Raw genomic sequence first — 15,254 nt, 5'->3', positions numbered from 1 at the left:
ATAAAAATTGTTTTGTTTATTTTGGAGAGAATTAAATTAAAACCCAAAATGTGTTAAATAATTGTTTGAAATAATAAATAAAATTATACTTCAGAAACTGGAGACTGATTTGTTGAATGTTTTGATTTTAAAAATGATGATGTACCATTTTACCAAATTTCTATCTTTCTATAATTTTCGTTTTACTTTTAGAGCAAGCAAACCACCACACCTCAATCTGTCCTTCTGATCCGTAACTAACCTGCCTCTGAAACGTGGAACACTTCTGAGTTCTCGCTAGTAACAGATGGTGTTGGGGACTGTGGGAATCCAGGAGTTATTTCTGAGTCACCTGCTGCCAGGATCCCATCAGCATCTTTTTCATTAGTGTCTGCAAAACTGAAATCTGTGGAAGTCTCATTTTCATTAAGGCTATCTGAGGTACCTTGCCCTGATCCACTTTCTTCATCACTTGTCAGAACTGCCCATGCTTTAGATTCAGGGCTGAGAGGGAGCAGAGCACTACCAGTCTGAATGTCATTTTCCTCTTTTCCATCATTGTGCTTTTGGGATAGCCCATTTGCTGATGGTGATTTACCAGGACTTCTGTCCATACCAGTTTGACTGTCTGAGGATACACTTGTGACTCTATTATCTTCTTCAGAATTCTCAGATAGTGAATATAAGATTGCATTATTCTGATCCATAAGACTGTTTTCGTGGGTGTCTGAATCATTCATTACCTTTTCCTGTGATTCTCTATAGGATGAGCATGACATACACTTATGAATGGATAAGCCATCACTATCTCTGTCATCATCATCATCATCACCATCATCATCATCAGTGTCACCATCTTCACCACCACCCACTAAATCGGCATCAGATTTGGCACTATGACTCAGCTCAGAAGTTGCCTTAGAAGGAAACAGCAACTTTGTTGAGGTTACAGAACCATCTCTGTTGGGAGAAACAGCTGTAATGGCAACATGCCCATTTCCTATAGGAACAGAATGATCAGTAGATACAAATGTATCAGAAGCAACTGTTGGAATACCAGCAAATACCTTACCAGTAACAGAACTTTTGGTGGAGGTTAAAATTTCATCGGAATGTATAAGCTTATTTATTAGTGTATTTAATGGTTCATCAATTGATACAACAGGTGTAGCAAATGCATGCCTTCCTTTTGGGGGATGGGCCTGGTTAATCTCCAAATTGGCCGTTTGGAACAACTCATCATTACTGTACAAAGAAGGTACCACTTGGTGGGAACTTTCACTTTTAAACAAAACTGGTTCATATTTCTCACTTGCATAAGAAATGGTCAAACCTTGAAGTGAAGCAGAGTGCATATGAGAAGTAGGCGACACATCAAAAACTGGTACAGATGTAGAGTGCAGCATGTTTTCACTTGAAGCAGAATTTGATACAATGAGATGCAACATTGTAGAACTAATTTTATCAACTTTGGGGGTTTCAACCAATATTGGATCACTAGGCACAGCTGGAAGAACAGTTTTAAGCAAGGTGTCAACATCAGAAGCCTGAAAGGAAGGTTGTAGCAATACTTCAGTACTAAAAGAAGCTGAGGTCTCATAAAATAAGAGCTGAGTTGAAGGAGATAACATTTCACTAGAAGCAGGGTCAGAGGATGCTGGCTCTGAGTTTGCACTAAACACAGGTTTAAGCGAAGTGTCACCAGATGCTTGAGAGACAGTATGTGTAGGTTGAACTGAAAAGTTATTTTCTGGAACTTGACTAATCTCATGATCAAAAACCTTAGTGGTGGTATGAGCAAGGGACCCTAGAAACATGCCCTTGGTGCTAGAAATGGAAACAGATGTTTCTTGTAAAGATGCATTCAACTTATTTACATTATCATACATGTTGGGCATGACTGTGCTTTCAGAAGGGTAAACCATCTCATTGAAAGAAGGAATTTGCAGTTCAGTCTCATTTCCATATATTATTTCACTTTTAGAAATCGCCTTATTATCATCACCAAACACAGATGTTGTATATGTAAATTCAGCTACAGAAACAGGTGAAGAAATGTTAAGGGCTGTCAGCCCATCTGTGTCAGGTAAAAGAAATTCACTATCAGAAGAGGCTCCAGACCATTCCCCATCACCAGAGAGGGCATGAGTAGGCTGCAGTAATGATGCAGTTGGGGTTATTAACGAAGACTTAGGTATTGGTATATGGCTAGGGCCGCTAAATAAGGAACCCTGATAAGTTACACCCACAGAATCATGCACAGGTATTGCAGAACTGTAAGAAACAGTGAAGATGTGTTGGGAGCCCTCATTATCAGACAAGGCATAAGAAGGTTCAGGCCCTGAAGAACGTGCATGCATCATGGCATCACTGCTGGGTGGTTCAACTTGAGAAAACATAAGCGTTTTATAAAGAACACCAGATTCACTACCAAATTCCAGCGTCTCTGAAGCAGCATGAGTAGTGGACAGCACATCAGAATACTGAGCAAGGCTGGGCTCTAATAGCAAATCACCCCCAGCCACTGGCAGAGAAGCATGCAAGGGCACCTTATCACTCTCGGTAGCTGAAGTAACTTGTGGAAGGATTTGAGAAACTGTATGCAGATGGCGAAACAATTCACTACTGAAGGAAGCAGAGGAAAATGGAAGCAAAGGTGCACCATCATAGGAAGACAGGACGGATTCAAATGACACATCGACACTGGGAAATACAGGCGTAGCATGCAAGGCCGAATCACTACTTGAAGCAGCAGGGGTAGTGTTGAGGATCTGATTGTCAAGCAACAAAGGGGTGACTAGAGGAAAGACTTCACTACTGTAGGAAGGTTGAAGAGGTGTCTCACCATTGTATACCGGTTGGGTTGTCTGCGAGTGTACCACATTGACCATGGAGACCAAATCCTGTTGTCTGGAGGATGGGGTAAAAGCATGAGGTGTTACCTCAGTTGGGAAGTAGGCAAAGGTAGAATAATGTGGCATTTCCAGATCTGTAGCTGAGGGACCCTGTGACATCACTGGGCCTGTAGAAAAAGACTTGGTTGTCTTCTCAGATTCATCAACACGTATCTCAGTGTAATTAGTCTGGAGAAAGCTCTCTCTGCCTGATCCAACATCGGGCTGTGCTGTTACGTCTGTAGAGCTAGGAAACCACACATTTCCCTCCATAGAAGGATCCTTTAGTGATTCTTCTGAACCTGATGAAGTTGAATCTTCGGAAGCATTTCTAGCAGATTCTGGTATAAGGACATCATATGTTATTGTCTCTGGGTTTTCGGAGGAAAATATATACCCTTGCGATATGTTCTCAGAGATGAATGGGATAGCAGAAGTTGCGGGACTGGAGCCTGAAGAATCTTCAGCTCCAGTATCAAGCTTGAAACTGGTCAATAAACTCTCCTCCTCATATTCTGTTATAGAAACTGTATTTAAGGATTCTGCAGTCCCCGACAAGTTCATATGTGGAGATCTAAGAACAGTTTTAGAGCCATCATTTAAAGAGGCTGAAGTACCTTCCACAGTGTGAGGTGGCAGTTCAGTCACAGTCTGAGAAGTCAAGGAAATATCTTTTTCTGTGGCTAATTTAGTGACTGGTTGGGAAGTGGAATTTAAAGATGTGTTGGGAACATCACCCTTTCCAGAGAATTCACTTCCTCTTGTTGGGGATCGGTTAGTCTTGGCTTCATTGTATTTCGTCCCTATGCGATTGTAGTGTGTTGTGGTAGAAATCTGGGGTTCCTTTTTCCTGATTTGGTTTGTAGCACTGTCTCTACCAGGATTCACAATAGCGCCTTCTTCAATGTCTTTTCCCTCTTCCTCCTCCTTTGAAAAGCAAACAAGATTTAATGAGTCATAAGGAAATAAGAGAAAAAGAAAATCTTCATATCTTACACTGCCAATCATCACTTGTGGTATCTTGGGAACTTCTTATCCTCATAAAACACCATTATGTACAATGCATACCTCTAACCTACACCCTTTACCATCCGCTCTCCAGGGGAGTAATTAAACATAATGAAAACACCTAATTTATGGCCGCCTTTATTTTAATGCTACGGAAAGAAGTGGTTAAATGAATAGATACCACATATTTAAAAGGAAGACACACTTTAGTTATTTATTGACAGTGTTATTTAACATGGCATTTATTTTATTGTTTTTATATTTCTTTGTTCATCAGGCATCAAGGTAAATAGCCATTAGCTTATTGTAATAAGAATTGGCGATGAAACTATTTTAAAGACCAAAGTAGTTGAACATTCAGAATATTTAATTATATCTATTTAGAGCAAATCATAATTTTAAGGTCATAATAAGGGGAAGATTTAGAACTAAAAGAGGTGTTTGGTTTTCTTTTCCTTTTGTTTTTTAATATTTTCCACTTAAGACTTAGGCAGATATTTCAAAGGCAACTTGTCAAAATATGATTCTACTCCTAATTTTTTAATTTTGTGTTTCCCTTAGAATCACCATTCAGGAGGCTGAATCTTCCATGCAATGACCCAGGAGGAGACGTCTAGTCTTCTAGCTAGAAGTTAACCAAGACCTGTGCTTTAAGCATAATCTTCATTGCATGGAAGATTCAACCTCCTGAATGGTGATTCTAAGGGAAACACAAAATTAAAAAACTAGGAGTAGAATCACATTTTGATATGTTGCCTTTGAAATATCTGCCTAAGTCTTAAATAGAAAATATTAAAAAACAAAAGGAAAAGAAAACCAAACACCTCTTTTAGTTCTAAATCTTCCCCTTATTATATCTTCCCCGTATATATATATAAATATGTATACATACATATATGTATATATACATAAAACTGGGCATATTATATCTAATTATATACTTAGAAAACTCAATTGCCAAAGTTATCAAGTTTTTTTTTTTTTTAGTTCATGTGAGACATGATTTTGTCAGTATCTTTGTACCCAACAGCTTGTTAGAACTGTCATTTATTTGATCATCTATTAGATATTTTAAGGCCATGTTCCTTAAAAGAAGAAAAAAATTACTGAGTACAGCCATTGAGAACTTGACCAATATCAGTAGAAAGAATCTGAATCTTAAGCTGTGTGTGCTCATGAGCATGTGTCATACACACGGAAATCTGCACTGTATGAAACACACGATTCCAAGCTTAATGGCGGCCTCATTATTTACAGCTTAATTATTTGGCTGGTTGTGAGTATCTTCTGAAGCATATGTGACAACTTTAGGAAGTTAGTGCACTTGATCTGAATTATATTGAGTGCTAAAAATGGCTACTCTCTCAGATTCCCTTGAAAAATTTCCTTACAAGTAGTCAGTATTCTTTATGAAGTTTTACATTCTGTGTGATACCTTGTTCACAAGGACCACCTGAGAGATTTTCCCAAATAATTTCCCAAATAAAATATTCCTATAATCTACAAACCTAAAAACTGAATGCAAAAGTAAATGAGAATAATTTGCCTTGACTTGCTTTTAGGGAAAATTGGTTGGTGCCAATTATCTCTTCTTTCCTTAGAAGTTCTCATAAATATTTGTTTTATAATGTGATCCAGAGTTTTGCTGGGGATCAATGTTAAGCTTGGCAGTGTAGAGTTTCTAAACTCTTCCTTGTTTTTGCAAACCTAAATATTTGCCTAGTTTTCTGGTATCACTCCACACTCTTTCTCTCTACCAAAACTCTGTCAAACCTTCATTTTCCTATCCTTTCCTCCCATTCTCAGCAGATGGCCTTCCTGTTTTCAGGGAAAATAGAAGCCACCAAAGACACACTTCTTCTTAACATAAAAACAGGGACCAACCAAGTTACCTCTGCCCCTCCTGTCCTGTTATAACTAAAGAGTTGTTTTCCTTCCTTTCTAAAGCTAATTCGCACTTCTGTGTTTTAGATCTAGTCCCTATCATGAACCTGGGAATTGAACATAATTGAGTAGTTCAGTCTATTTTGTGTTTCTGATTTGTTTTCTCAAATTCTCAAACGGATAATTCTCATCAGCTTAAATCAACTCTGATCTCTCTTATTTAAAGGAAACACAAAGGAAAACCTCTAATTCACCTTCTAGTTATCATTCTACTTCTCGTCTCTCCTTCACAGCAAAAGTTCCCCAAAGATATGTCATCCATTTTCTCTATATGATCTAACAATGTCTATTGACTTCCACAATAGTATTACATTTCTTTCTCTTTGCTTATATTTCCACATAAACATCCTTTATCATATCCTCCTATAAGCAATGTAAATTTTCATAAAATTTTATTTATTTATTTATTTATTTATTTATTTATTTATTTATTTATTATACTTTAACTTTTAGGGTACATGTGCACATTGTGCAGGTTAGTTACATATGTATACATGTGCCATGCTGGTGCGCTGCACCCACTAACTCGTCATCTAGCATTAGGTATATCTCCCAGTGCTATCCCTCCCCCCTCCCCCCACCCCACAACAGTCCCCAGAGTGTGATATTCCCCTTCCTGTGTCCACATATACACCATGGAATACTATGCAGCCATAAAAAATGATGAGTTCATGTCCTTTGTAGGGACATGGATGAAATTGGAAACCATAAAATTTTTATTGTAACATAATGCTACACACCTCTTCTTATTACATAGTTGGGAAAAAACTATGCACACATCAGAGACATATGCGTTCTATAAACTTTATGAGGTTCAGAACCTCTCAGAACCCGGTGAGGGTGATTCAACCTTCATTAATCCTACCCTACCATATCTTGTTGGTCTCTGTAAGGTCACATTGGCTATGTCAACATTTTAAGAAGAACATATCATTCATACCCTATGATTACTTTATTCATATCTGACTACAAATATTTTAACAAATACTCTTTCCTACAATTTCTTTATGGAGTTATTGTGACTCTTTCTTCCACTGTAGTTTTGATCTATGTCATATGTTATCCTTCACAACTTCATTTTAAAAAGTTAGTGTAAAGCCACGATCATGCTACAGATACTTTGTCTTGCAAAGTCATACATTTCTGTTTGGAGAGGATCTAAGAAATATCCTTCAAACTCTTTATTTCTATATTCAGGGATTAAAAGTCATTACAAATATATTCCATGCATTTTCCAGCCTGTCATTCATTCCTGCATGAAGCAAAGGAAGTGAATAGTGGATTGGTTAAGAAGTGTTTTCATCCCATCTCATAATCATGCTCCAGGAAGACATATTATGACATGGGTCTCTTTTGATTTGACAATATATTATTAATACAATAGTTAATTTCAATAGCAAGAACTACTACCAATTTACCAAGCCAAGCTTACCAATCACTGCTCCTGTATCCTTTATTTTAAATCCCCATCTGCGTGGTGGTAGCTGGTTCCCTCCCCGTTGGCAGTGCCAAGGATTCTTCCAGCTCAAAGAATTAGAGCTGCTGTTTCTTTGGGTACTACCACCATGGGTAAAGCCCCACAAACCAAATAAGCCTAATGTCATAAGAATTCTTTCTCCTCCTCATTTTCCTCTAGATCATAGCCTTCTACCAACAAGTAATGACATTGATTTTTAATTCTACTCTGCCTTCTCAGGTGACTCCTTCCTCAGTGTGTTGTATATTCTCATTTTGCTTTCCACAGCCTCTCTCCACCTGTCTCCATTCATTCTAGGCGGGTGGCCAGAGAATGTGGTTATTCCTTGGGAGGTTCCTTACCTAACTGGTCACCACAGGATGGTGCTGTCCCATCACAGAGGCCACAGCATCTGCTGTGCCATTCTCTCTGCACCTTCTCCTTGCCCTCTTGCCTTTCAGTTTAGATGTAACGAGTCCCTGATATCATTCATACCAAATGTACAATGCCACCCCTTGTTTGTTTGCATTAAGACTTCCCGCACCTGTGAATCATCCTTTTTGATTAAATTAACCTCCATTACTCCACTTGAGTGTGGCATCTGTTTCCTGTTGGGACCTGGGCTGATGCACTGAGGCTTTTTTTTCCTCCTATCTAGGAACTTTTCTCTGACTACAACAAGCCAGCCTGCTCACATATCTTCACATTCTTCTCTAACAGGAAGATCTGCTTGTGTTTGTCATATATGTACATGGCGAGACCAGAGGCACCATGACAGGAATAGCTTTAGGTATCTCTATTGTAGAGTGTATGACAAAAATAAAGATATACCTCCATTATGTAAGTGGAATAAGCCAGGAACAGAAAGATAAATACTGCATGTTCTCACTCTTATGTGGAAGCTAAAAAAGTTGATCTAATAGAAGTAGAGTGTAGAATAGTGGTTATTAGAGGCTGAGAAATGTAGTGGGGAGGGGGCGACAGGCAGAGATTGGTTAAATGATACAAAATTACAGCTAGATAGGAAGAATAAGTTCTAGTGTTTGATAGCACTATAGGATGACTACAGTTAGCAATAATATATATTTTCAGATAGGTAGAAAAAAGGATCTCAAATGTTTCCAACACAGAAAAATGGTAAATGTTTGAGATAATGGATATGCAAACTACTCTGATTTGATCACTATATACCTCATAAATATGTAGAAGTATTATATGTCCATTAAAAAATGGAAAATATTTTAAAATGCATATAAAGTCACATGTGTAGCCTATTTACACAGCTAAATATTATACTAAATACAATATTATAGTTTTATGTAGAAACTTACTAGTAATTAACATTGGAAGATTTTAAATAACTTTTGTAGGCTTATGGTAAAAGTTGCCTTAGGGTTAATGGCAATAGAGAAGAAAAATAACTAAACATGGATCTTGTAACTAAAGTAGCTAAGCATGGATCGTGAATCATGGCAATGGGAATTACTATGAAAAATAATTGATCGTTCCTTGGTCCTTTCTAAAAAGTCTGTGATGTGTAATACTTATATAAAAGACGGAACTTAAACAGAATATCATTCAATACATGGCACCAATTACTGAAAAAAGGGCTTACATCGGTATGTCAGACCCATTATTTGAATTAACAACTCAGCACAAATATAATTTCTTTTTTGACTTAATTCTGTTGATCGCTTGTATGTGTGTGTGTATATATATATATACATATATATGTGTATATATACATATATGTATATATGTATATATATGTGTATATATACATATATACATATATGTATATATACACGTATATATACATATATATATCTCCATATGCATGTGAGCATGTATGTACATATACAAATAAAGTTATTCTTAGCTGAAATCTATAAACTCCTGTTACAAAGTAGACTGGTCATTTTGGTAAAATAGTCCCTTGTAAGAGAGACTAGCCATAAGATACATAAAATATCAAGATAGTTTATACCTATGAAAGACCTAATTGTTATTTATTGCTAGATAACAGCACTAGTTGTCACACTTTTATCAGCTCCTACACAATCTATACACATGTACACATTCGTATTATTATCAACAATAGCACCTGAACTGAATATATAATTTCAGTTATGATGAACAGCACATTAGGGCATATGACAAAATATAAAAGATATTAAACAATCATTTTCTCTCTATTTAAAAAAATAAAATAATGTTAAAATTTATAGTCTCAAATACCTATAAATTTTATCTTTAAAAAGTATAGACTACTCGTAATATAAGTGCCTGTTGTCAGCACAATGTTCTTTCAGTAAATGAATATTTATCAACTTAAATAATAAACAATTTAAATGGGCAAAAAATATATATATACAATTTATATTTTGGGCCACATTTATCGTTAATCTATCAATCGTTGGTTATTTATATATAAACTGTAGAATGTTAAGAACTGGTTAAATATAATTTTAGTTTTTCAGAAAAATTTGGAGACTAAAAAAATTCCAGTTTATAGCTGTAGTGCATAGCTATAATTATTTTTAAAGTTCGTTGTTTTTTTCTTCATCACCATTTATATTTCTTGTTTTTTAGTACTATACCAATCAAAACATCTTTCAACTTCTTCATAAGAGAATCATGTATATAAATTATGTGACTATCTATATATAAAGCTTAGCAACTAACCCCACAAACAATGAATCATACACACAACTTCTATTCATGTGGCAATACCTAACACCCAAGCAACAATTCAAAATAGACCATTTAATATTAAAACATTTGAATATAAAAATGGCTATGATACCTTGATTATTTCTTCAGTTCCAATTAATTCAGGGAAAAGATCAAGTTCTACAAAATTAAAAACAAAATTATTAAAGTTTTTATTCACCTATTTCGGCCTTTGTGGATTTACCTTTGGGTGAAAGAGAAAACATTAAAAAGAATAAAAAAGTTAATGTCAGCTTTGAAAATACAGACTTTCTCACAATAAAAATTCTAAATTTTAGTTTTCAACATTACTGAACACTACAACACAACACTACATGAGCTTATATGTAACTCTACCCAAATCTTGATCTCTACCTCCCACTCCACTCCCTTCCCCATTTCCCCTGCCCCTAAGTTTGATTGAAGCTAAGAACGGAGAGGAGGTCAGTGAAACTTATAAAACTGAATGTAAAGAAACGCAAATAATTTTTCATCAGTACAGAGTTATTTCATCCTTAGCAGGGCTGATAAAAGCATGGTTGGGGAAATGCCAGGGATTTTCTGGAGAATTGGTAGAATTTATTTTCTTATTTAGCTACCTCTTCCTTAAGTTTCTATTTTGACTGAGGGACAAATAATTATCTTTACTCCTCCAATCTGGCCTCATACCTATTTCTATACTGGGTGCTGCACCAGGTAAAATGAAGAGTGTTTTCCAGCAGGTTCCAGCCTTGCTGTCAGCAAGAAGAACTAACAGAGTGAATCTTGTGCATTCTCCCCAGGGAAACTCAGCTAATGCTGTCTACTTAAAGAATCTGATGACCAGAATCATTCAAGTCTGTTTGTCTCAACAAATCAGAATCAACATATATCTCAGTTCTAAAACAGGACCTGTCAGGGGATGTCAGGAAAGACTAAGCTGGTTCTTTCTCTCCTAAGAAGGAATCTAGCCACTCTACCACGTTACTGAGCGGCCAGAGGAGAATTTTTCTTTAGTCTTGGTCTGAGCTGCCTGGGTCATTAGGAAAATGGTAGACAAAGTAACTGTGAGGTTTGAGCATTATTATAATGATGTTCTTCAAACTCCCATGCCTTTATGGAATCTCAGGCTATTGCCAAAATTTATGCTCTGCACTATCCTAATGCTGCTTATGTTCTATGTTTTATGTCCTCAAAGGAAATGTATACTCTATAGAAATTTCAAGGTATAACTGAACCAACATTAAATGTTTATCATACCCAGGTCTGTTTTCCAATACAAAGTTTCTTGAGTTTATTTTTACCAAGACTGCTGGGTATTAATATATTGAAAACCATAAAATGAGAATTTATGTAAAATCTGTTAAGCATGCCTAGCTTCCAAGAAGATTCAGATAAAGTTCATACTCTTGACAACTTAGCTGTTTCAAAATTACTTACCCTAAACAACTCCTGTAATTTAAAAAGGAAAGTACTCACTAGAAACAATCACAATCTTACTTTTAATTCTCACTTTTTTTCTCGTTAAAACTAACCATGAAGGACTTCGGAAATTTTATTTTGATCATTAGTGGTCTCCTTCTTCTATTTCTCTTCCTATGAAATCCTTTCCTCACCGTCTGTTCTTCATGCTCTTTATTCTTTATGTTTCCAAACTAAAGTGATTTCAATCATCTCAAACACTTGTGTCTTTGTAATCGCCATGCAAATTAATACATTTGAATTTAAAAATGAGATGCAACTAAACTGTGACAGACAAATGACCTTCCTTACGATTTTCTAAAAGCTATGACTAAAGAAGTTCATGCATATAAAAAATCTTCAAATTAAGCCCATTAGACAATACCTAGTTTTATTGAAAATAATTTGAAGTGTAGCCACTCTTTTTCATAGACTGTTGAAATATTTAATGCTCATAATGGCAAATCATAATCAAATACTTATTAGTGGTACACATACTGTAGGCTTTTCCTCTGCCAAGAGGCTATACAAAAATATCAAGTATTTTCCATTTGTTTCAACATGCCTAAGAAGGTGTTCAAAATTTTTTAAAAATGGTCTAACTCCACCTAACTTCATACTTTTAACGGGAAAATATAATTTTCTTATTTAATCGTAATAAGGGTTGGGGAAGGGTATGTATAACTATCACATTGAGGATTTATTTCCCTTTTTCTTTAATATTTTTAGTGTGTATTGCATTAGACTTATTTTTATCATTTTACCAGAGCATCAACTAACTATAGGGATTATGGTTTCTATTCTAGTAAATTACAATACAGGGTTTTAATCCAATCACATCCCCTAAAGAATATTAATGACTTATAATTGGATTGCTGTTTACTGTAATAAAAGCAAGACTTTTTCTTTGGGCCTCCTTGGCTCTGGGAAAACATGTGTAGGCCTAGGCACGTCTCCTTGGCACTCTCATGGGTGAGCACCCCCAAGTGTTAGCACATTCATATTACTGCGTATAAACCCACCTTGAAGCCTCTTTATTCTGGTTTCCAACTGGACTGAGATCATTTGAACTGACTGAAATTCCCAGGAATACTTCAATACCTCTATTTCTTAGAATCCAGAAGTCTTTTGCTGAGTCTCTTCATAACAATTTTGAAACAAAATAATTTGGAAGATTGTTTCTATCTTCCTAAAGATCTTGAAGCCATAATTCTGGAACTGTGAATTCAACATCCTGAACTCAAAGTTTAGCTCTGCTGATGGGCACAAGCTCTCATATTGGGTACCCCTAAACCTGCTGCTTTCTCACAAGTAATAACTGATATTTTAGTAACCACTGGTTTGAGTCAGGCACTACCAATATATTAAATAGTTCAAAAATTATACTGGCTTATAGAATCATCTCCCTTCATCAAAATAGACTCCATAAAGGCTAGAAAAACATCAGATAGTGAAGAACTATCAGTATTTTTTGTTTTGAGTGAACACTTAGAATTCACATTTTTGTAATAACTGAACAAAAACTGTTGACTCATTCTGGTTTTGTTTTGGGACACATGTAATGTTAGATTAAAAAAACACATTAGGAACACATTAATTTTCTATAACACAAAAAAGCAACACTGATGTAGGTGAGCAAGCAAGGCTTATTTAATTGTTTGAAGATAAGCCAAGTTTCACAGTGCACAAAATAAAAGCAATGTAGACCGCAACTGCTTCAAACTATAATTCTGCATATAATAATGTAATAACACTAATAGAAAGGATGGTACAGGTAGAGTGAGGACAGATGTATGGTGACTTAAGACAATTGTTATACAACTGAAAGCACACAGTAACAAGAAAACTGTGGATTTAATTCATCATGCATTTAAATCTAACACATATAATTATCAAGGCCCTAAAACATGTACTTAAATAATCCCTCCAGAGCCGTATGTTAATTAGCTTTATCTTCTATATGAGAAATAAACATAATTATCTTAGTAACAATAAGATAAATATATTTATGAAATTATTTATTCATAAATATAACTATCTAAGAAGTCTTTTAAAAGAATATACATTCCTTTTTAACATTAAAAAGGCTCCTTGGTAAATTTAAATTAATTTCTGAATGCAAACTTACACATTTTTTTAAACGACAATTTGAAATAATACTTAATGAGCATAGTTTATGGTGATACTTTTGTACACAAGTGTAATTAAAAGGTACAAAGAATAATGTAAGCAAATTATTAATTTAAATGCATAGTTTTATCACATTTAGGAAGTTAAAGGCACTATTTGGAAGACTGAGTTTTTCTTCAGGGAAACTGATTTAAATATTTGAAATCTGGCCAGGTGTGGTGGCTCACGCCTGTGATCCCAGCACTTTGGGAGGCTGAGGCGGGTGGATCACGAGGTCAGGAGTTCAAGACCAGCCTGGCCCACATGGTGAAACCCCGTCTCTACTAAAAATACAAAATTAGCTGGGTGTGGTGGCGCATGCCTGTAATCTCAGTTACTCAGGAGGCTGAGGCAGGAGAATCGCTTGAACCCAGGAGGCGGAGGGTGCAGCAGGCCAAGATTGCACCACTGCATTCCAGCCTGGGTGACAGAGCAAGACTCCACCTCAAATATATATATATGTATGAAATCTATCAAAGAATGACAGCAATTATAAATTATCTTTTTCATTTCTTTTTAACAAAAGCAAAAAGCAATACAATATTTAGTAAACAGTTTATCCTAAATAATAATAGAATTATTAAATAGGCTACATTACAGTTAACAAGCTAATAAAATAACATGATTAACAGAATGAAGTGGTATTAATAAAAACCATGAAATAAGCAGCAAACTCAAAAGCCACTTACATCTATATTAGTCACACAAATAATAAAATTCACTAATCTTGTAGGCACCAAATCTGTTTTACCAAGCCACAAGATAGTATTACTGCAAGACTTTCACTGGGATATATTTACCAAAGAAACAATATTTAAGACAATGTAATTTCAATACTAAATTGTAAATATGTGGATAAAAATGTCATTGCAGCCTTTCAGATCAGAAAGAGTAACTCCTAAGAGAACCAATCTTTTCTTTATAAAAAATAGGATAATCCCAAACTTTGGAGGAACAGGTTTTTGATACAGGAATTTTTGGTAGAAATAATAGGGAATAATCTACCTAAGTTTGTAACCCTTAGTTTTTAAGAGGCATAGCATATCAAAACATCAAATCAAATACCATCTTTTACTAACACATCATTACTATACAAAATGCCTTAAGAGACTGAGGCATCCATGGAGATTTAATGGTGTATCCAAACAAGCATCTCATTATTACAACGTTCAATAGTGTCCCGGTCCTTTAAATAAATAGAAATTTTAAGTTTTAATAATATTTATTATTTAGTACAAATGTGAAAATACAACAAATGATAGAAGAATATTATACTTTGTGCCAATATAGAGTCAGTCTAACAGGATCACTCAGAAATCACTTATGGAGAAAATACATATTTAATCTGTTTCTTTCATATGCAATAAGTTTCTCCAAAATAAAAAAGAACAAAAAAATTCAGAAAGTTTAAAGCTTTGGCGTAGCGAATAAAATAGGAAACAATGTAAAAATAAATGGGTAAAAGTAATAATTTTTTGCAAACTCCTGAGAAATTGTTTTAGGTACGAAATTAGAGTAGCATAATTAAACCAAGGTAACAAAATTAAGTGAATGTGTTCAATATACTTCATACTCAAAATGCATAAATAAAGGTAGAAGAGATTTTTTATATGCCATATTTCAATCAATTCACATATGGTGTTGGCCAACAT

General features: G+C 35.2%; 1 protein-coding gene across 4 annotated transcripts in view; it reads right to left on the bottom strand.

Moving 5' to 3' along the window:
- The window catches only part of PTPRZ1 (protein tyrosine phosphatase receptor type Z1), a 189,751-nt gene that overhangs the window by 47,770 nt on the left and 126,727 nt on the right, over positions 1 to 15,254 (bottom strand). For 2 of the 4 annotated variants that reach the window (XM_019031497.3, XM_055392192.1), the window contains exons 11-12: positions 10,088 to 10,134; positions 242 to 3,800 (exon numbers count right to left, since the gene is read on the bottom strand). In XM_019031497.3, coding sequence (XP_018887042.3) covers positions 242 to 3,800; positions 10,088 to 10,134 — 3,606 coding nt within the window. The remainder of the gene's footprint in view (positions 1 to 241; positions 3,801 to 10,087; positions 10,135 to 15,254) is intronic. The other 2 variants (XM_019031498.3, XM_055392193.1) reach the window with 1 other exon arrangement.

This window comes from Gorilla gorilla, chromosome 6 (assembly GCF_029281585.2).
Source record: "Gorilla gorilla gorilla isolate KB3781 chromosome 6, NHGRI_mGorGor1-v2.1_pri, whole genome shotgun sequence".
Taxonomy (NCBI): Eukaryota; Metazoa; Chordata; class Mammalia; order Primates; family Hominidae; genus Gorilla; species Gorilla gorilla.
This window is presented reverse-complemented; position numbering and strand designations above follow the sequence as displayed.